Source organism: Anser cygnoides, chromosome Z (genome assembly GCF_040182565.1).
Source record: "Anser cygnoides isolate HZ-2024a breed goose chromosome Z, Taihu_goose_T2T_genome, whole genome shotgun sequence".
NCBI classification, from domain to species: Eukaryota; Metazoa; Chordata; class Aves; order Anseriformes; family Anatidae; genus Anser; species Anser cygnoides.
Window position 1 is genome coordinate 54,726,705 of NC_089912.1, and position 24,065 is coordinate 54,750,769.

A 24,065-nucleotide genomic window follows, 5' to 3' on the forward strand; every position below is an offset into this window, starting at 1 on the left:
ATACTGAGGGCTGGACAAAAATAATCTTCCAGTAGGGAATGGTCTGATTGAAGAGGGACAGCATGTTAGAAGCTCATATGCTGGGCTTCTGCTATATGCATATATACAAAGCTCTCTAATATTCTTTCTATTAGCACCAATGGACAGGTACAATGTTTAGTTGGATCTCTTCATTGGGTTCAAATCTTTGTCCACAGACTTCAACATCAGATAAGAGATTTTGCTGCCAGGGAAAAGCTAGTAGTTTCTTGAAAGAAAAAAGCAGAATAGTACCTATGTATTCTGCCAGTTAACTCTCAATCAGTTGCAAGATCGTAAATAAAAATGTATTTCTTATACACAATGCTAATAAAAATCAATTTATTATTCTTACATACATAACACAACTGCAGAATTACAGGACTGAATGAGAAATACTAGGTGTTACTAATAGATATCCACATCGTTTTATGTAACTCATCCTTCAGAAGCAGATTCTATGGAAATATATATAGTTTTTATCTTAGAAAGAGTTTAGAAGTACTAATACAGTATTATTGATTGGAATATATGTAGAATAAGCAACATTTTTTCTCCAGAAAGATCAAGACTCTACCATACAAAGAAAACACGTTTAAGGAATGCAATGATATTTCCAGTTGGGAAATTGAGAAGAGTCAATCAACAGTATTAAGCTTTATCTTTGTGATACAGCTGTTCTAATAAAGCTATGCTGTTTGTTTTTTTTTTGTTGGTTGGTTGGTTGGTTTGGTTTTTTTTTGGTGAGCAGCAGCAAAATGAATTGCATGGTGAAAACAAAGGTTGGAGATAACCAAGTTAAAGAATACATCCAAGTGACAGCAACCTCAAATGCGTGACAGCAGCTTTCTGCTACAAGTGATGTACTGCTGGCAGGAAGGCTGGCCAAATACAGTACATGACATGTTAAAAAAGGTGATTTATGTTAACCAACAATTTCAGGTTACCAGAAACCCATCTATTACCATGTTTTGTCTGAATGCAAAGTGGACTTGAAAAAAAAAATCTCTTTCACAGTACTGCTGAAATCCTGACTTTACCACCTACGTTCCTTACATTGGGGTACAGTGGCCTGCTATAGCACAAAACAAAGCATGTTTCATTATTTCTTAGAAGAATAGTTTGCTTAATAAAACCGGACATCTGTATGATGAACAGTGAAAGACTTGAATAATGATGGCATGGATACTTAAACGGCATAACACCTGCTCTTTGCAATTTCACTTATCTTGGTAAATTTAGGTAAAGAATCAAAACACCTGTTTTGGTCCCATCTTCATTTCCACTGCACATTCATGAATTTTCCCTTCACACTCACCCACTGTAGATTCAAGACAAGCAGAAGGAGGCCTAGTTCAAAATCTTTCCTTCCACTCGGTTCTCAAGTTCTTACTCGTGAATCCTTCTCAAGACTGAAAATGACTGTATATACAAACACTCCCTTCTCTCCTCCATACATTCAAAATTAGGATAAAAAATAAAGTAGTTGCCTAAATAATATTTATGTTGGTTCCTAATGTTAAGAGTGAAGTCTACAAAAAATATATTTACCAAAAAAAATAAATAAATCTAAGAATATGAAAACATTTGAGAAATTGTGAATTTGTGACTTTATCATTTTCATCTCAGATTCAGGCAAGATTTTCATATACATAATTTTCTTAAGCTCCAAGGTTCTTCTTTGGGTCATTTGAGTAAGTGCCTTAGAATTTAAATTTATAATATATTGTTTGAAAGGAAAGTCTATTGATTCTGAAAATTTTCTAGAAAAAAATCCCACATGCTACACTACCTTTGAGGCAGACCCAAAACATTGTCTGCCTATTTAAGATGCAGTCCAGTCCTGATACGTTAATCTGACCACTAGCACAGACACACGCCCAAATCATGCAATTATTGCTCCAGATTACCCCTGTGCAATAATGAAGAATGACAGCTGGCCCCGTCCATGTTCCGGGCCACGATTCAACTGTCGTTGCATAATATGACCAAAAGAGGGCACTTCGAGAATAAGAGAGGAAAGGCTCTACCCCGCATTGCAGCACTTGCCTGACAGACTACAGTCCTAAAATAGTCTTCTTACTAAAGACCAAATACTTGCTAATGTCCAAGCATAAACATTTTTCATCATTAACTATTAATCATGCGCATGAGTGCACGGATGTTTGTATGTACACTCTGTAGTCCAATCAGAGCGTGTTTATTCCCTAATCTGTGCCTTATCATGACTGGTTTTTATGTTTCACACTTCCTCTTTCTTAATACTAGAACAAAGTACACGTTTGGACTTTGTGTGGATTTTTATCCCCGCAAAGCAGATAACATTCAATGCATATCAGGTAAAAAAAATTAAAAATACAATGTTTATAATTGAGGCTCCAACTATTGAGCTGATTCTGGATTACAGATTTGGTTCTCCAAGTATACTTAAATTACCTGAGATGATGATATTAGAAATCAGAAAGAATAATTATATGCCCCCATAATGAATATATCAAGAACAGTTACATTCTTGATCCTATGTCTTAATAAGCATCAAAGAATTATGATCTGCTATGTAATTTGAAATTTGATTAAAAAAAAAAAAAAACTACATTTTGCTCATGACACACATTTAAATATTGGCATATAAACCAAAACTGAATGCTATTATTGCAGTCTCTCCTCTATGTGCTTTGCAGAGACTACAGTAATTGAATTCCTTCCAAAAAAAGTGAATACAGACATTACTTTAGAATGTATAAACACATTCTTGTTAATTTCAAGTGCTAGTCCAGCCTTTTCAATCCACTTTTCATGAAACTCACCTTCATTTACACATTGCTGCCAATACCATCTTAAATTCTAAACTCACATCTATAAATGCAGTGAAAAAAAGAATAGCTGAACATTAGGTTCAAAATTTAAATGATGCTTAGTATCCATTTTTAACAGACAGGAGAAGTGAAGTTAGTTCAAATGTTAGAAGTTTACAAAAAATTCAAGTGATTTTTAAGATGAGCAATTTTGGCAATTTCAAAGCATCATCAAAATCTGTTAATTCAATAAATGAACACCTAGCACAGGCAGTGAATCTAATAAAATTTTAAAAGAGCTGATCTAAAAATTCATTATGAACAGCATTCAAAAGCTAGCCATTCATTTTGAATGAACCATTTATAAATTTTCTCCAAATCCAGCCTACATATTGTACACCCTGATTTTGTACCTCTTTATTATCCATTTGCTTGGCTGTCATTTAAGGTGGATCCTAGCCCTGTTAGACTAGACAAGAAACACTATAAGCAGCATAACTTAAAACATCGTAGCTTTGAGTTTTTCGTGAAAATTCACAGAACTTTCAAAAATCACAAATATCCCATGCTAGTATTTGTACATATACACAAGGCTATAATAAATTACATATATTTTCCAGACACAGCAAAGTCAAGCCAGTGCTTAGGAACCATTGTCATTTTACCACATGTAATCTTCAGAATGCTTTCTTTGGTTAATTACTTCTATACATAAAGGGCCCACAACAAGCTATTGTATATCAATATAATACCCTATTAAATCAGCTAGTAATCTTTACCAGACATATTAGTAGCAAATATCTGTATTTATATATAAATATTTTTAAATATTTTCATATATGCTCCCCATTTACAAACACCTAAACTAATTTCAGCTAATCATGACTAAAGAATAAAAAAATATAAAATGTGTATCATTCTAACGACAATGTACTATTCTTTATGGTACATTATGCTAATTATATCTGCATTTTTAAAACATAATCATTCTCACATTTGCACCATACAACTTTTTTAATTATTATTTTATTTTGAATTATTGCAAAGAAATCCTTGGGATATTGAGCAAAGTGTGCTTTCCATCTGCATATTTTACCCTGGGACATTTCATAGCTTTTGTTGACATTAAGACACAAATATTTTCCACTAAGATCATATTTATGCAGAAAGACAATTGTAAGATCTCTCTATATAAACAGATATATACACGAATTTAGAAAAACCCTTCTGAGAAAGGCTTAGGAAGAAGTCTGTCTGTTTTAAATGTTACCTTTTATAGTGCAGTGCTGCATGATTAAAACTTTGCATCACAAATAAATGGCACTATAAGTGAATTTTTAACATATGTAGCAGAAAAAAAGACCTCAATATTATTTAAAAAGATCTACTGATTTAAAAAAAAAATCAATAAGACACTTAGTGGAAAAGCTAACAATCAGTGTAAACTTCAGTGTTTCCTACCAAAGGAAAAAAACAAAAGAGCCAGTATTATCAAACAGTGTAAGACTGCATTCCAGTCATTTGTTTTTGCTATTAACCTCAAAGACAACAGAAATCCCTTTGGAAAGCTAATTTGAAAGTGAATATGCCTAAACTTAAACATACAAGTTGTAATAATTTCAGAACAGAATCAAGACCACTATTAAAATAAAGCCTGGGGCACTCTGTGATGTCTATGATTGGTGGGTGGCTTTTAATTGACTTGAAGACTGTCATAGTCCTATTATCATAAAACCTGTAACACACTTCCAGCATGGAGGACCCATCTGTGCCCACCATCCATCTGTTTAGACGTGATTGGCAAAGTGGTAGGGAACTCGCAGTGGTTGCCTCTGCCTGAAAGGAATAAACCACAGGATCTTCCAGTGAGTGCCAAAAACTTCTGAGAAGGTCTGCTGCCATGGCTTTCGGGGCCTCGATCTACAGAAGACAGCATTATTAGTGAAAGACAGCACTCCCATGGTGCACTTCAGTCAGCTAAAACAATACAGGTTGGCTGGGGATCCATTACTGGACTCTGATGAATTGTGTCCCAGCATCATAAATACAGCTTTTCTTTCATTATGGCTTGCAGCTGAGACTTAACTTTGGAAAATAGAAATTATCTATGTCATCAATCAACTGAAGGTAACTTTTGAAGCAGAGGAGAACCTCAGGATCAATGCAATGTATGTCAAGAACACAGTAGCAAGTGATTTTCAACCTGTACTTTTGAAAGAAAATACAGCTTCACTTACTATTGATAAAGAAGGAAAATGAATAATGTGAGGCTGCTTTGTATAAAACTAATATTAAAGGATTAGAGAGCTACTGCTAGAGATAGGAAGTACACGACACAGTAACATGCAAAATAATCTTTAACAATGCCTTCAGTTCCTCTTCTCCCACACAGTTAAAAAAGCAGCTATTCCTTCAGCAAATAAATGCAGACATTTTACAGCACTTACACATTTTCACAACAGTTTGACATTTTTTCTATACTCGTAGTGTCCTGTTGAAGAAAAGAAAACAGAATGAAATACTATTTCATTATATTCCTCACTGTTAATGTTATTATGAAAGCAACTAAATAAGGCAGGGAATTGACTGTAAGCATACACTGCTTTGGCATCAGTCCAGTAGGTTACATGTTACTCATATATATTACTCATATTACTCATTACTCTATATTAGCTATAAACAGCTGTGAGATTATATGCACAACAAATTTATTCAATCTGTTAAATGATTTTTACAAACATGATGTAATACTATACTGTGTAATTTTACTGTGGTAGAACATACCACAGAATATCAACAAAAATTTACAGCATTATTATGGCTAAAATAAATAGACATGTTACACTTAATTCATATGACATTTAGAAGTAATGTGCGCAAAGTAAACTCTTGCCATACTTTTCACAAGCACACATTCCCGACTTGGAGTAGTCCACTGAGATAACCACAGGAATTTAAATACATTTATACCTTAACTTAGTAAACTTTAACTTTAGTTAAAGTTTACTAAACTTAGTATAAAAAAAAAAAAAACATTAACAGAAGTAGTATTTTGAAAAGTAGGACCTAGCAAGAAGTTTTGAAACAACCATCTTCATAAGTATCATAATACAAACAGCACTACTAAGAAGAAACCAGCTATTTCCATAGTCTCTAGAGGTAAACACTAAAAATAAAAACGATTTTTTTAAAACATTTTTTTTAAGGGAAAACTAAATCGTATCCAGATTGAAGGCACTCCTGCAGCTAACAGTAAACTAAATTCATATATTACACTCTTAAACAGGATTGATTTAATAAAATCACAAAGCTTTATAAATAATAAATCAATTTAAACTTAGGTCATCTCAAAATTAAACTTTTAAAACTATAAACAATGGTACTTTTCTCTCACTTTCGCACTATATATTTAATGAAAAAGCTTGCTTTGTACACATATATCTCTTCAATTTTAACTCCAGTAGCATTAGTGTTTTCAAGCACAGGCATAATTCATTATGTCCCAAAATTATTCACTGGGTCCAAAATACAATAAATATTTTTCATGGTTCCACCTTCTTTTCATGGCAGCTTGATATTCCCTTCACTGTTCATTGATTTAGGCATGTACATAATGCACCTGTCAGATTACACTAGCATTTGAATGAAACTGAGAGCTTGTCTCTATTGTCCCAGCCATACACACACACAAGGGATGTGGTTTAATTAGGTTGCGACTTCATTAAGTCATCTGGAAACACTACCTAGCAATAAAACCATACTGTGTTCCTTGATTGTTCTTGCCATCAGTGCAACCAATTCAGTGCAGGCACTGCTGGGATTCTGCTACCCTCTTTCATAAATGTTTGGAGAGGAACGGTGAAATGTTAGTGGGACATAATGTAAAGGGAGCTGCTCCCCTACTTCACCAAATGTAGGTGGTCTCAACTCCCCTTGTTAAATCTTCATCTTCTAAATCCACTTCCCAGCTATGATTAGTTTTGGAAGAGGATCCCTTACTGCTCGCTAAACTGCAAAAATATGTAATTCTTCCCCACTGCCTATCAGCTGAATTCTACACTCACTGTGGCAAAGGAGAGATGTCCCCTATTCTCAAAGTTCTTCCCTGTTTCTGCAGAAAAGGCATGCTCACAGCAGATTATATAAATCCATTCTGGCACCATCATTAGGTGGATTTGAAAAACTGCTCAGGAGTGAGAGAGGACCGGACTGGAGGTAAAAGACTGTAAATAATGTCTGTTGTTCCAACTCCCATAGATAAACTGCTTCTCCTCTCTACCTTATGGGCTTGTCTAGTATATTAGCTTGCTTTCCCTCCCCTCACCTTCCACAGGGAGCAAGAAAGCATTAGAAGACACAAGCCATTTTCCTTGCTACATCAGGACATGACTGAACAGCCAGAGAATATTCTGCTGCCTTGGGCAAGCTTTTTGTCCAGTCTTGTCAGGACAAACACTTTGCTGACCACTAAAAATCACACACAGCTTTCTGAATAATAATAAATAGGCACAGACGTTACTTCCATGACATTTCAGTGAGGTTTTAACAGTGGTTTCATGGCATGCTCCTTCCATAACCGCAAAAACATCCCATCTCTAAGAACTAGCCTCCTGTCAACTCAAAGCTCTCTAACTGATAGTATAAAATAATACTAATATGTTCGAAAGCAATGATTGCTAATGAATTTCAAAGAACAGCAGTACACTAGTCCATGCTATAATTGATTTCTAACTATCAAGATTTATATTTGCACAAAAGGAACCTTAAATAGCTTTGGGTGCAGCCGTAACATAACAAAATAATACTTAAAACTACAGCTTTTTGCTCTGTTTCATCACATTGGTGATTCATTAATATGTTTGTACTGCTATATAAAACATTGTATTTGAGATTTTTGGAGGAATTCCCAGTTTGGGGATTGTGAAGGGGCAGGGTGCTATTTCTTTTTAGTTGCTATCATGGCAGTAAGACCTGAAAGATGCTCCTCAGGATTTGCTTCTCTCAAAAATGCAGCCCATTACATTAATGAACTAAGTGGAAATAACAAAATAGAACTGCAGAAAATGACTGTAAGAAATGCCTGTCAAACTTCCACACCTTTAAAACATACTAAGGATTTTAGTTGGATAGGAAGTCAAACAAAATCCTCCTTCCTTCTTGCATTAAAATGACAGAAACTACTTTATCCTACTTTGGCTTTACAGTAAAGGAATTGGGACTAAGCAGTGAATCTTTTGTTTTTGGGATACCTTTTCAGAACTAAAAAACAAACAAGCATAATCTCTACACATTATAAAAGTTGTGAACTAGTGCTGAAGGAATGGGAGGAATCACCTCTCTCCAAAGTTTAGCTAGTTAACAAGTGCTGGTGGCTAACTTGAGAAACCCAACTCCCCTCACTGTTTCCCTCCCCCAAAACCACTGCCAAATAGCTGGGCTTATTTGAAATATATTTTCATTTGACAGTGAACCAATTTACCTTTTCACATGAAAGTGAAACTTCACAGCACCCCAGGAAACTCAGCAGCCCCTCTGGAGACAGGAGAGAGAGATGAATTCTTCCAGAGAAGAAAAGGAGGACCAGAAGGAGGATCAGAATAACCCCTATTCTTCTGAATGACAAAGTGTTCTGTTTATTAACACATCTCATGAACTTATGCATTTAATGTAAATGAAGGTTTTGTTATAACACCAGCATTACTGCATTCAGCCTAAGAGGCTTTGGCTGTCTGCATCTACTATCAGCTTGGATTACTATTAATAGAAATAGAACACTGCTACAAATTTCTTTGTTTTGTTTTGTTTAAGACTCACAGCTAATGCTGACGTTAAAATCTTTTGGGGAGTTGGCACTCATCCAGAGTTTGAAAATAACTTGGTATGAACTAATTTGGTATATTTATTGAGTCCTAGTAATATCTATCTTCAATAAAAATATAAAAATTCCTATTTCATACAAGACAAGATCAACTAACCAAGATCTAATTAATTTCACATTGGGGTCACCTGGACCCCAAAAGTCATCATCCAGACTGGAAACAAATATTGTTCCTGCACTTGGCTATTCAGAGATACACACCCACTGGCAAGCATCTTAAAGCAACTAGGGACAAAAAATCACACCTTAATGAGAAAGACAAAATAAATTAGAGGAAGTAAGCACAGAAATAATTAACAACATACAATTTCAAAAGAAAGACAAAGGGCAAAGGGTTCAGATTCTTCTGAGGGGATACAGAATGTTGTGGGGTTTTTTGTTTGTTTTGTTTTTGCCTTAAGGACTTACTGCCAGTCTGTAGGAGCAGCTTGCCTGCTCTAAGTAAGCTATTGCAACAGCTAAGACCGTTATGAAGAGGCAATAAGAGCACTGACTGAATTTTGTAGACTAACAAGATTAATTTGCAAATGAATGCACTTGTGCTACCTACTAAGAAAAAGAGATCTTCCACATCTATATTTTTAATAAGCAATAACCAACTGCCTCAAAAAAAGAGGTTTTTAAGAAAGTGTTTTAACAAACTGTGCTATAGGATGTAATTCATCATGAACCAGTTTATGATAGATCAAGCACATGGAAAGAATATTTTCCTCTGATTCATATTTTCCAAAGGAGAAGCAGTAATTTGTAACTCACAGGACTAACTCCAAAGCACGCAGCCACAACCTCTGGTTCAATTTTTCTTATATGCTTGCTTAAAGTGATGTGTAAGAAATACAGCTTTATTTAATACTCGCATTTGAAGAAGGCAAGCATTAAGCCATGCTTTCTTAATACAGCATTTTCAGATACTCAATATATAAGAATCAGAAAGAAAATATGGCAATGCAGAAAATGGAAAAACAAACAAAACTTGGCAAGCCTTCCAGGATCTGCAGCCATTGCTTTTATGTGGAAGTGCCATTCTATCTTGAACAATCCATCAGTTTTTTATTCTTTCTACTTATCATCTTTTCCATCTATGTAAGGATATGACAGGTGAGCATTTGAAGAATACCAAATACTGAGACCTTCACAAAAAGATCACTTAATATTTCAGAAATTTCCCCTATTTCCCCTATTGGCCCTAATTACATTTAGATTTTATGTTTGGTCACTTTTCAACATTGTTTTCATAATCTTGACTTCTCATGTAAGAAAATATGATGAATTTTATCAATATCAGTTAAAATTACTGAAAATTACTTCTGTGTTTTTAAATTCTTAAATTGTGTGCAAAATGAAAAATGAAGCTACATTATACCTAAGAAATATTCCTCCTAGGCTCTTCTAGGCTCTGATGAATTTTGTTAAGTAGATTTGTCATTATTAAATCTGTCATTACTAAATAACTCAATGAAAAGAAGATATATAACAACAAATTAGGAGCACATCTACACAGAAGATGAAACAAACAAATCTCTTTTTTTCATTCTATTTCAAATCTATGGTGCCGATGCCTGTTCAACAGCAAGATATATGACAAAACACATATATTATTTTTCTTGATACTTACCAATACCATCTTAAGAAAAAAACAGTAAGAAAGAAAAAAATGCCTTGCAAAGCTAGCTGTTGACCTTCCTCACACAGAAGTCATTTTAATGGTCTCATATCTGAATTTAACAACCCATGTATTAAACAAAATGTACTCAGCACTGAGAACTCTAAGACATCATTATTATAGTTACTTATTTTTAATTGTTCAAAGGAACTTCTTTTATTATCTAGGAAAATAATTGAGCTGTAACAGGACTTCTTCCGTGAGTGATGAACAAGATATTTTTTTGTATGACATTTTTGTTTCTCTGCAAAGTATAAAATGTCTTTGACTATTTTTTTTTAGGTTACACAACTCTTTAATACTAATGTAAATAATGATTTTCAATAAAAGCATTCTCTAAAAACCTTAAAAGCTAAAACCACACAGTGATCTAAAACTGATTAGATCCTTTTCCACTTTGGATGTTTTACACTTGAATTTATTCTTACATTTGAAATAGCTTATGAGAGAGATTTTTAAAAGAAATTAGAATTTTATTTTCATGGTAAGTAAATAGACTTTTAAGACTGGCAGGATATATTCATTTTAAAAGTTAAACCATTTCCTAGTCTATTTGAGAAAAATAAGTTAGAGGTTCAAAAGACTTTATACAGTTAACAAAATCTCATTCAAAGACCAGGACGTGATTAATTCCTGACCAATTAATTTATAGGACTTTATGCAGTCTTCTAATAGGAGATTTACCTATAGGTGGATTAAAGGTAGAGAGAGAAAAAGGAGAAGGGATAAGAACAAAGCAGATACAGACAGACAAGGTTTGCATGAATATATTTTCCATTTTATCTCTAATTTCAAATTATTATTTGGGTTTACAGTTTACATACAGCTTTCTCTCTACAATTACTTTTTATTTTACAGTTTATTACAACCAAGTAAAGAATACATTGGCCTGGGAATCCTAATTTCCCCTTCCAATCTCAATTTCTTCTATGCTAACTTAATTATGAGGATTAATAGTTCTTTGATTAAATTTCTGCCATGCTTGAAAAAAAAATCAGGAAAAGCCCTTATTATTTCACTAATCAAACAGTATTTAATAGATTATCTGATTAAAGATGTGATTACAAATATTTTTAATTATAAGATACTTATTTTTCAAGACGAAAAGCATTTTAGCACAACTACATCACTTGTGCTTGCTGTATATTAAAAAGCAATGGATCAACACTACAAAATATGGAAAGAATTTAACAGACTTTGTTTTATTCATAAAATAACTCCAAATACATTTTCATTATTTTGCATTTCATCTCTCTTAAAATTTTGTCTGACTTACTGATTCCACAGGGAATTTTTTTTTTCACTTGTATTTTCATTATTTACACTTCATTTTGCATTATGCTATTAAATGAAATGATACTCCTAAAGAAAACTGACTCCTTGAAAATATTCCTTTGGGATAAAAACATCAAAACTTTAGTTTGTACAACTTCCATCTTTTTCTCATTTTGTTAAAATGATTTTATTTTCTTTTGAAAATGAATGAAACGCTGATCAAAATGAAAAAAGTTCCTGACTACATACTCTCTGTAAGTGTCAGTCACAGCAAGTAAAAGGTAAAATATATGTATTAGTAATTTAGGATGCTCATGTTGAGATGTATCTGTTTGCTACGACAACAAAAATACTACTGAAATATGTTTGCTACTTAAAGGTGAAAGGAGAAACACTGCAACAATAATAAAGGATAGTCCTTAATAAATATCAACATTTAAAAATACTTCTGAAAGGAAAAATTTATGTGGATAGGCATCATATTGTACACCAGACAGACTGTTGAACACCAGCTGTTAAATTATTTTCCTTTCCATCCTCCCCAAGGCAAATGAAGGGAAATTTCTCTCTACCACATCCACACAGCACTGAGGCTCCAGGATACTGGCATATCACTGTACACCATTCAAACCCTTAATTAACAGGAAACCCCGGCAGCATTAATTAAATTAATAAAGTCACTGTCCACTTAGTTTACGATAATACATATGCTACCTTGCATAAAGAACACATGGTATCTATTAAATTTATAAAAGCCCATCCATTACATAGTTCTGCCCCAAAGAAACAAGTTAATTACTAAATAATTTTAAAGAAAAGTATTTGTCTACAGTAATGCCACTTAAATCACAGAAAATCATATTTTATGGACTATGCTGGAAAAATGAAGAAAATGTATTTAATTCAATATAAATAGTTTATTTGAACATATGGAAAAATGAAAACACAAACTGTTTAGTGTTTGAAATAAAAAACAATCAAAGGTAATCCTTTAAAATTAGGGTTTAGATTAGTCTCTGCAAAGGATGCTGTTTAACTGAAACATCTGGTAGTGTTATGTTGAGAGACAGACCTTTTTTAACTTTGGAAACGAGATTAGTAGATCCGTTATTTGTAAGTGTCCAAGTAATTTCTAATTATTTTATCTGGGTCACAGATAATCCGCTTTTACAGGGCTTCCACAATGACATCAGAGGATCACTACTGAACTGATTATCCTGTTACCTTCCACCATCCATGGGAAGATGGGATTTTCCTTTTGTACATAGGAAGAGAAAGAGAGTAGTGGCTGATTGCTTCAGACAGGTGGCAGCCCACAAAATAAAGAACAGCACAGAGCCTGAGAAAAAAGAAACCCTCTCATACGCAAAAGGTACCAGCCTTAAAACAGGTCAACAAATTGAATACTACTTATTATTGTGCAACTTAATACTACTTAGTCTTGTGCAACTTAAAACCTCAGTAGAGATGGAAAATGTGCGAAAAAGTGTTGTTTTGCAACACATCAAAATAATCAGAGAAACCATTATTTAAAGGCCATGCCATATTATTAACTACTTGTACTACAGTAATACTTCATAGATCAAACATAACTGACATGTCAGAACCTTATTGTATCAATTCAAAAAAAAGTTTTTTTAACATCATTTTAACAGTTGAAGTGATGTGAAATATATAAGGAAATACTTTCTTTACGCAGAAATGGAATGTGAGCAAAAGAGACAATTGCAAATGCCAGGGCTAGTTTTGTACTAACATACACACACGGAACCTGACAGTTCCTCCTTTTTAAAGTGATCCTGGGTAACAGCTCTTTACCTCTTGCAATAATAAACTTCAAAGAATCTATAGCTAGTAAAAAGACTTTTTTTTTTCCCCCTAGGTGAATTTATGCTTTTTCCTATGAATGAATGAATAGGTTATTTCTTTACTTTTAGGAAAACAAATACCTGTTGCATATCGAAAATATCAAACAACATAGGATTTGTTTAGAAAAAAAATAAATGAAAATAACATCTTGAGAAAAGAAGCAAGTTTCTGAATACCATTTAATTTAGCTTCTAATTAAATTTTATTACTTGACGTGAGGATAACTACAGAAAAAAAAAGTAACTGGAAATAAAATGAAGTAACTTTTGCTCCTCAAGATTTGCTCTTATACAAATGCAAGATACTCCTTTCTAGACAAACTCGGCATTTGCCATTGCAGTACAATGTCATTAGCAGGCATAGGCAGTAGTTACATAAGACTGCGTATGCTTTGGATGTTTTTTTGTGAAAACTTTAAAACTTTTCTGAAATTGAACTGTCTCAAGAAAGCAATAATTTATATATAAATACTATTTTTACTATTTATGACAAGCCACCAAATATATAAAACATCTCCCTGTATTGCTTGAAGTGAAAGAGAAATTATTGATTTCTCATGGGAGGGGGAGTGTTCCAGCTAGAAGTAGTCTGAAGTAAGGGGTACCAATAATAAAAAGATGTTCTCAGTAGCAGAACTATATACATTTCTTATTTATTTATTTTTAACCTACTGTTTTATGCTATGCTTGCCTTTGCTTCTGAAGTAGTCATTGAAAAATATTGTGCTGCCTATGAATCTAAGAATACTGGCTTATTTCCTATTACGGAAGATAAAATTTATATTTGCAGAACAAGCAATAACAGGGAATAGAGGACTGAAAAAGCAAGTGTCAGGCATGGAAGATAAGTAGGCCTTCAATATAAATACATCATCAGTTTTGGAAATTACATCAGACTGTGCTTTCTTCATGGCTGAAAATGCCACACAGATCTTCAGAAAATTGTAAGAACACTACATCTTATAATGAAATTTTAAGAAGAGTATTTTCTAAATTAAGATCTTAGACTTTCTCCCCATTTCAGAGAGTTCTGAGTGAGAGAGATCTTAGCCTCCTCTTTCTCCAAAGTATCCAAGTAAGTTACCCAAGAAAGATCTGGTCTAAATGAGGAAGAAGTGCTAAAATTCAGGATGATCGTGAGAGTAAAGGCAAATAGAGCTTTGGGAAAGCAACTGCAGGAGAATGAAAAGAGACATGTGCCTGTTCTGCTAAAAGGGTGTTTCACATATGCTAGTTTCTAGGGAGAAAGCACTAATCTCGTATAAAGTGGCGACCTCAGCTGCTCCTCTCTTCATTACAATAATTCATGTCAAAAGTTCCTCTAAGGACAGTTTTTGCCAACCAGCTGCTCTCCTCTCATTATGGGAAGTCACCTCCCCTGCTCTTTGGTTGCCTGGACCTCCAGATGAGATATAAACAGCATGCTCATGATACCCCAGCAGAAATACCACAATACAAAAGGTGGTTTACATACTCAGAGAGATTACTTCATATTAGGTAACTCGGTCTGCTAGTCACTTTGCAAGTAGTACAGCATTAAGAACAGTCTTCATGCAAGAGCCAAATATAAGTACACAAGTTAAAATGTTTTTATTTTTGCCTGAGAGAACACTCTTTCCAAGCATCTTAGAATCTGCTGAACACACTTGAAAGAGGATAACAGAAGATTACATGCATTTTTTCTTAGTTTAATAACTCTTACATAATGGATCGACGGTTACAACCCAGAGTTATCCAATGATAGTCACAGAAGTTCAGTCAACTGCACAGCAACACTGTACTTTGACAAGCACACAAAGCAGAATAAATCACCTGCACTTCATAATATACGTTCCTATTTTTAGGTACTGCCCTGTTTCAAACATACGGAACTATATTGGGCGTATCCTTTCAATTACATGAGTTAGACAACAGTTTTGACTTCTAAAAATAATCAAAGAGGAGAAAATGCCAGTATTTCTCCTTAAAATCTTACAAAAATTCCTGATCCTTCTTCATACAGCTTGTCAAGATCTGATAGCTCAATTTGTTAAATAGCTCAAGTTGGTAAAGACCAACTCTGCTCAGAAAAATGCCATCTACAAATTTGCATCTTCATGCAAATTCATTCCATACATTCAATTTTATCTGTCTCACTGCAGTGGCAAAAAGGTTAACTGACAGCAATTTTACTTCTGTAAACATGAACAATCAGTACAGGTGCTCTGAAGTAGTATATGTATCTTGCTTCATAATTAAGCTACATTCCAATCATTTATATTTGAGCAGAACCATCATTCTGTGGAAACCACCCATAAATATTGAAGCAAGAAGGTGTTATTTCAAGTACTAGTTTTTTATTACCTATAATGCTAAGGAAGGAAGAAAATTACAATTTCAAATCCCAAGTTGCTTCTGTGGGACTGACAGTAAACAGAAAACTTTCTATATATGAACAAGATATGGAAAAATTGGGAACTGCGTGTTTTTAAAATCTGCATGTCCAGCATTCCTGAAAAAGTTAGCCTTAGCTGCTTGTATTACTTTGTTCAGTGACACAAAACAGAAACTACTGGATTGGTTTCTGGAAAATTAAACAATGATGGTCCTGCAAGTTTACGTTATGGAGAATGAAAAAGTTTTCCTACAAAAAAAGTTCAAAGTTAGATAAATCCTTAGTCTATTTTTCCTTCCAAAAATACAATTTTGACAGAATTTGAAATACAGGTAAATAACAAAGATAAAACCCCAAACACTTGAACTCACTAGGTTCATCTAGCAATATCAGATATATCATTCAAAGTAGATCATAGAGCTGCAATGCTGATTGTACCTATTATTTAAAAACTACTTTTATCCAGAAGCTGTGGAACTAATCTTGGTTTGATGTTGAACTGCAAGTGCAGGAACCAAGAAAATGTTTATCTGCTTTTCTGTACAAGTATGAAAAACAGAGCTGCTGCTCTGCTGCACTTTCTTCAAAAGGCCCATATTCTCATCAACCTCTCTCACACACATCTGCGTAGCTTCAGCAATTTCTAAAGTGCATGCTCTCAAGAACTGCTGTGGAGCAATTAATGTAATACGAATGCTCTAACTCTGCATGTCTATGCCTGCAAGTGTTTGAGTTTTCTTTAAATTACTCTCAAATATGCATTACTAGTCTTTGATGACTGTGCTCCTCTGTTAAACAAATTTTGATCTGTACCTTATACTAAATTAAGCCTAATTTCATCATTAATTCATTATTTTAAATAGAGCTCATTACAGCCAAAATTTGCTTAGTTTATACAGGAAGGCTAGATCCTGAATAGTAACTCAGCACAGTCCACAATGGACACGTTACTATCTCTAGGTGATCACAGCTCATTGCTTCTAGAGGACACAAACTTCTCCACATTGTGCACTCAGAACTGGGGGCAGGTACACCCGTTTTGTTTCCCAGTTCTACTCATCAGAGGACTGTCCTTGCAAAGCGCACCTGCTGCCCTCTCATCTGTCTTATCCAATGACTAGCCAAAACCGTTGGGAAGTGCTTACAGAGGAAGCAAATCTCCATACTACAACACTAACAATCAAACACTGTACAGACAGATTTTCTGACACAACTTGCAGGTTAAGCACAACCTCACCAGATTTGGTTTTGTTTAACTCTGACTAGCAGATTTCCTCAAAATGACTGCATTTTTTATTCCTGCCAATTCCATATTCATCAAAGAATTAACAAGAAGAAAGAAAAGGATTGTGCTGCTGGTATGGAAAAAAGGCATGGGTATGAAAAAGGCAGGGTAGCTTCAGAAGACAAAGGGTAATTTTGTAGAAGAGTATCTAGACATATAGCATAAAATCCATTCTATCAGTTGAGAAAATCTTATGAAAATTTGCACCTTCCTCTATGAGCGCTCCCCATGTGACAGGTTGCTAAACTCTTGGAGACTGATTAAACTGGAACTATCATGTGACTAAATATTGACGTGTACCAGAACTTGAAAAGCATTGCTTCCATCGAGCCACTCTCCCACTCAGATGTAGGGGTGGGTGAACACTAGTAAATTTACCAAAGATAACACACCCTGAAAAAACTGCAGCTTTTAAGAATTTTGAAGGCAGTCTGAAGGCACACAGTAAAGTGCCTCAAATACTAACAACGTTACGGTTATAGATGGTGACAGTAACTTGAAGGGGATTAAGATCCTGCTTATTTAAAAAACCTGTGTTAAAGGTTTCTATTTGACTTTGATGTCTGGAAAAACAAATGCAGAATTTCTGTAGACCACTGACTGCCAAAAAAAAAAAGGGGGAGTTGTGACTGCCAAAACAAGAGAAAACCAAACATAACCCAAAACGTACATAGCCACCAATTTCACTTAAGCAGGAAAAATCTGGAAAACATTAAAAGATTAAGGTTCAAAAACTTGCGTGATGGTTTCAGCAGCATCCTTCTAAGTAACATCATCCATTGCTTCTACTTTCAATTATGACCATGGTTCCTTTCAGCTGTATAGTTTTTGTTTTTGTTTTCCATATAAACAAATACCACCAGTGTGTATCTTAAGAAGCCAGAAGAAAACGCCTTTTGTGTAAGCGTGGGCAGGTAGCTTCGCTTTTTTACATATCCATTCTTCAGCAGTGGTCCAGAAGTTAACAACCCTAAAACAACACTAAAGCTGGGGTGCAGAGTGCCTGCAATCTCTCTAGCCACGACAGAAAGGTGTAGCCACAGACACCCACAACTCACAGAAGACAGCAGTAGCTTAATAGGGCAGCTCATTCACATCTGAGGTCACCAATTTCACACCCTTAACCATGTTGAAAGTGGTTGCAGAGGAATTATTTACAGAGGATCCAAACACACAAGCAGGTTAAGTACGGAGGGTGTGCAATTTGTGTTTGGAGATACACAGCTCTGAGGAGTCTGAGCATGGCACTGAATAACCCCTTCTAGGCAGCTCGCAGCTTACTTTGAGCAGTTGAACTAGATGACTCATTGAATAGCATAGGTTCTTTTAGACGTCAGTGCAACAGAGTCCCATGGTGTGAATGGGGATCCCAATAATGGATTTCTACTTCTCCAAGCAATCCCATGCCTAAAAACTCAGGCATACAAGGCAAGCACAATAGGTCTTCTGCTACAGGAAGGGTGCAGTGAGAGGTCCTACTGTATATCTGCCTCTCAGAGCCCATATAGTTTATCCACATCTGCAATTATTTTGTAGTGTATTTGTTTGAAGGAGGTTGAAAAAGAGGACAAGACAGTTCAGGCATAGTGCAGCTCTGCAATCCACAGAAATATGATTTGAGCACATAAAAGAAGATTGGACTTGAAAATACTATTTTTCGCTCATATCCATTCCAGGGTAGTAGCCAGCCTAGTAGGTGCAATGGGACATACATGACAGTATAGTGCAGAACTGACATACAGAACAGCTTTTCAGCACTTGATAGAGTTTGAAACGTTGGTGGCAGCCTGACTGTTAAGTCTTAGAATGGTGAAAGAACACTCTAGGAATGCATGTGTGTTGCAGAGGCAGCAGAATTTTTACCTTGTGGCAGAAGTGTTCCAAGTTTCAGGCATATGTGACAATCAGTTTCACTCAGAGTTACTGTTTCATGTATAGTCATAGTATCTGGATAGATGCTGACGGCCATAGCCAAAATTTAGTCCACACAGAACAGAACTGGAGGTTTCTGTTTTATTCATTTTCTCCTGCATCATTTCTGTGTTTTAGCATAGTGCTAAACACATGGCTTTTTGTTCCTTCTCCTACATCCACTTAATAGAGACTCAAAAGACATCCACATTTCAGCATTTGAACATTAAGTCTCCTTCATTTTCTGCCTCTCCCACTAGAGGGAGAGGAAGCAGAATCCAGATGCCTGCAGCACTTCAGCTAGATACCTAGCAAGGCGTAGTATGGGATTAGAAAAACTCTAATGTACACGGACACAAAGGTTGTGTGCCAGCATATAAACAGGGAGGCGACAACCTGTCAGCTAGACCCTGGAACAGAAATCAGACACACAATAAAGGGGCACAAAGGTAAACAGATCTGGGATTGAGAGGAAGTGCAGGAAGCAGTCTGTTAGAGCAGCTAGAAGATGGCAAAAATAATAACAGTATAGCTATAGACGCACAAAAATCAGGAAGCAACAAAAACAATAAATATGTTTTTATCTAACAGAAGTAAAAACTATGCAGCTTTTTTTTTTTTTTTTGGTCCTTTATTCCATACAAAGGAATTACATAATACACTTAGGAGGTTTTCCATCATATACCTAAAAGGTTAACACTGTGTAAACCATGATAATAGCAAATTGAAATCTCAGGCAAATCTCAGTTAGTTGTAGTCACAAAGATGCTGTTATCTTATACTTCACTATTTCTAAAAAAAAGTTTTGCAGGCCAGATCATACACTCTTTCGGATATGTCCACGCCTGACTAATGTACTCTCTTTGTTGAACACTGGAGTATTTTACATAATTCTTTGGATTCTCAATATAATTCTAAAGGATTCACTAGTAGGTACTGTACATTTCTAATGTACAGAGAAGGATGTTACAGCAACAAAAACTTCCTTCTTATATTTATTAAATTACCAAATTCATCTAACTGAAAAATGTTTCCAGAGGTTTTTTTTTCTGTACCTTTAAATATAGAATATGCATTTGGACTGTAACAATTTACAGTCAGAATACATAATCCCATTCCACAATTTAATAATTGAAAAGATATGAAAGGAAACTTATTTATTAAAATACTTAATAAAAAGTCTGTGTTCTCAGAATCCATGATTTATCAGCAGGCCTCACTGTCACAAAGCCAGAGACCAGGGCACATAAGATTTTAAAATAAAAACAAGCATCAAAACTCACAAAATACATACTTTGTACACTTTATCAATCCAGGACAATGTAAGGTTAATTTTATTAATACACAACAGGAAATTGCATTGATTGGTGAATTACTACACACTTGTTTCCTAGAAGGCTTCTTAAGACTTCCTTGGAGAAGAAATCTTGACAAAGCACATACCAAATAGGTGCTTCATAGTAGAAATGTTTCTCTATTGTCCCTTAAATGCAATCTGCTTTTTTGCTTTTATTAAGTTTATTGAAAATAAAACTAATATATACCTCTAAAATTAAGGGATTAGATACTTACTGTGAAAATACCCATTAGCTGAGTGTAAAAGAGTCCACTTATTCCACCTAACATTATTAGGCCCATGAAGGCAGATATTCTTAGAAGAGCAAGTTCATGTCTAAATACAAAATCATCCTAGAATGAGAGAGAAAGGAGAGAGACTTTAGCATTTAAAAATTTATGTAAGTCTTTGAACTGAGTGGAAATACTAGATAAGAGCTGCACCCGAAGACTTACGCTAGAGACAAACATTGGATTTTGAGCTATGTGGCAAATTATTGATATATTTATGTGCTAAAATTATAAAACAATCATTTATTTATACATGTAAACAGTTTTTTTTGTCATACTGCTAACAATACCTCATTCAGGTATTTAAGGTTTAGGAATACATTAAGCTCAGACAGGTTATTCCTTATTTTACCACCTCAAACAGTGTCAGATTGCTACACACAAGCTCCAAAATATCAGAAAGTCATTCTGTTAAACTGTCTAATTTGTAAGGCTTCTATATCTTGGCTCCTAGACACAAGTTTCTTTTTAATACCATCTCTTTTATAATAAAAATAATTACATTTCTAGCTTAAAGACAGTACCTATAAAATCCAAGTGTCTGTATTCAATTGGTCTAACTGTAAACCTGCCTATTATCCAACAAACCTATCTTCATCTATTAAATCTTAGCTTCAAGTGTCTGCTTATGACTTTGGATATGGGTGCACAACCAGGTTGCTTCAGGGTAGAAGAGGTTATGAATTTACTGTATCACCTGCTTTGGAAGGCCTGCTCTTACCCAGCAGAAAATAAGAAAAGTATAAGAGAGTTTTAAAGCTCTTTTTTAAAGGATAAAGCACCATATTTTTAGCACAGGAAAACATTTGTACGTGGCAGTTACTGTAGATGTACTTGCTGCAAGTTCACACCCCATCTTACCCTTTGATAATGAGTTAACACACCCATTCTCTTATTTGTAAGTTACGATTATGTTCTCAAGGCTGTCTTTTGAATGTACACATCTGTTCATCCACTTAAAAAAGCCAGATCACAGCAGGAAACTATTGAAACCTTTTAAGTAAACTTTAAATTACAACCAGAACATAAAAATGAACTGAATGAAAAAAAAAAAATTCCTACTGCTTTTGAACGTTCCTTCTTTATGTTCAGCCACTAGGACCTAAGGAAGAGGAACTCCTACATTCAGGAATACGGGGTTTTAATTAAACAGGGAACAGCTGAAGCAAATTACATTTAAAAAAAAATTATTTTATGTTTAAATTATTTCCATGAATGTTCAAAATACAAATTACAGAAAAGTTTATACTGGCTACTAAAGTCAACAATTACTGAAAAAGAAGATATCAGCAACTAACCAGCTAAAAACAAAAACAAAATGCAAAACCCACTCATCTTTTCTGAACTGTTAAGGCAGCTCTTATTAGGATTGTCCTTTCTTGCAGATGTAGAGAACACACTCATCATTTCCTTTTTTTTTTCTTTTCATTCTGTCAAGTTAATTCAAAGTTAAATAACCTTAAAACCAGTCATGCTGATTTTTTTTTTCTTTTTTAACCATCTCCACCAAACATTTAAAGAAAAACAAGATAAGACACCACATTCTACTAGGTATAAAATATTTTCTCCTCATAGGTATGTTGCTTTGTTGTATCTGAAATGTTTCAATGTATTCACACTCATCTTGACAGAAAACACTAAAATGTAAGGGAAGACTGCCAACAGTGAAGTCACATTCTGGATCTAGTATCATACTTCCCCATTATCACAAAAATATTTGTAACAACACAGCTCTTAGCATCCCCCAGGACTCTAAAGGACTTCTTTCTCTTCAGCATGGTCTTCAGTAGGAAAAAAAGACATCACACAGTACTGAAGAAAACCTTCCTGTAAAGAACACAGTTTGCATTTTCCCTTTGACCCTTCTAACCCAAGACACAGAAAAGAAAAAAACTTTTGATACTGAAGAACTAGGAATACTACTATCTATCTTTCCTTCCTCCCTAAAAGAAAAATGCATCTACAGCAGAAGAAGGGGGGTTGCTGAAAATCTAAAGAGAAGAGGTGACACCATCAGTGTTTTTTTTCCCCAGCCATTACATATCCCTACTGGAATCAAAGTCTCTGAGGCAACAATGACCTGGAAGTCAATACTGAGCCCTCACCTAGCAATCTGTACAGACAAGACAGTATGTTCCTACAGAAACCCAGAGCCTTTTTGTAATCAGACCTTAAAAACAGAGCTACTTTCACAATTCTACCTTGAAACAGAATTCCATGAAAGTAGGTAAGAGAACATTTAAAATAAATTAATTTAAACCACAGTAACAATAATAATTATATATTTAGGATGATGATGCTTTATATAAAAGTTCACCCCAATTTATTTTCATTGTTCTTTCTCAGGAATGACAAAAGCATCATCCGCTGCCAAGAAAACCAGTCAAAACTATCCTACATCAACCCTCAAGACTACTCAATAATTAACTAATCCCTCTTTCAATGTATTTTCGAGATGTCCTCTTGTTCAAACATCATTTAAGACTCACCCATGTCAGTGTACTGCAAGTACTGAGACCTCCTGCCTCCCTGACTCTCCAAAAATCACACTATTTCTGCTCAGAGAAAGAACTACACAGACTGAGCAACCAAGTATAATCATACAGAAACTCTCTCTCAGCAGAATAGAATTTTAGAGTTACATGTCTTTATATTTCATTGGTTTTTACTATAACAATTATTCCAGCCACATTTTATGAACACAAATGGAATATAACAGCAAAGGTTCATTTCCTGAAAAGATTATAGGCCCTGTATTGATCAGGTAAGTTATAATGTCAAAGCATTTCTTTTTGCTTCGGCTTGACCAGCTAGGTCTAGAATCCGTGTCAGCACAGCCATGTAGACAGCAACTATTTAGTCATGAGAAGACTACTGTGTCTTATCTCACTATTTGCAAGATTGAATACTTCCTAAAGAATACAGACTTCCATATCTTCATGCTTTTAATGAAGATGCAAAATCATGAACATTCCAGACTGCACTTCGGAAAAAACAAAGCTAAAGAGGAACTAACGTGCTGTCTTATCTCACATAGACGATTTAATTATTATTTTCTTCTGTTCTAGTAGTAATTGTACTCCTCCTGCTGGACAAACAGAAGCAATAACCACAACCCATCTTTCTGACAGTACATCAATTAAAAGAGCCAAGAATAGTATATAAGACCTAAAGATGAAATATTTTCTCTCTGTTGAAATGGTTTCCTGCGTTAGCTTTAAAGCTAACAATTTTACCTTACATATTTATTTATTTATTTATTTTTACTTAAGCTTTAAAATTAAAAATGCAACTTTTCATTTGCGATGAAATGCTAACAAGCATACAGTGATATTTTTGTAATGAATTAATCAGTACTGCAATAAAATGATT

At 34.6% G+C, this 24,065-nt stretch overlaps 1 protein-coding gene across 7 annotated transcripts in view; it reads right to left on the reverse strand.

Annotated features, from left to right (window-relative positions):
• Nucleotides 1-343: 343 nt before the first annotated feature.
• The window catches only part of ZDHHC21 (zinc finger DHHC-type palmitoyltransferase 21), a 42,977-nt gene continuing 19,255 nt past the window's right edge, over nucleotides 344-24,065 (reverse strand). For 5 of the 7 annotated variants that reach the window (XM_066989066.1, XM_066989068.1, XM_066989067.1 and 2 more), the window contains 3 exons: nucleotides 20,640-20,756; nucleotides 5,261-5,304; nucleotides 344-4,733 (listed from right to left, as the gene is read on the reverse strand). In XM_066989066.1, coding sequence (XP_066845167.1) covers nucleotides 4,601-4,733; nucleotides 5,261-5,304; nucleotides 20,640-20,756 — 294 coding nt within the window. In that variant the 3' untranslated portion in view covers nucleotides 344-4,600. Of the gene's footprint in view, nucleotides 4,734-5,260; nucleotides 5,305-8,292; nucleotides 8,426-8,447; nucleotides 12,969-20,639; nucleotides 20,757-24,065 lie in introns of those variants that run through there. The other 2 variants (XR_007158744.2, XM_013193553.3) reach the window with 2 other exon arrangements.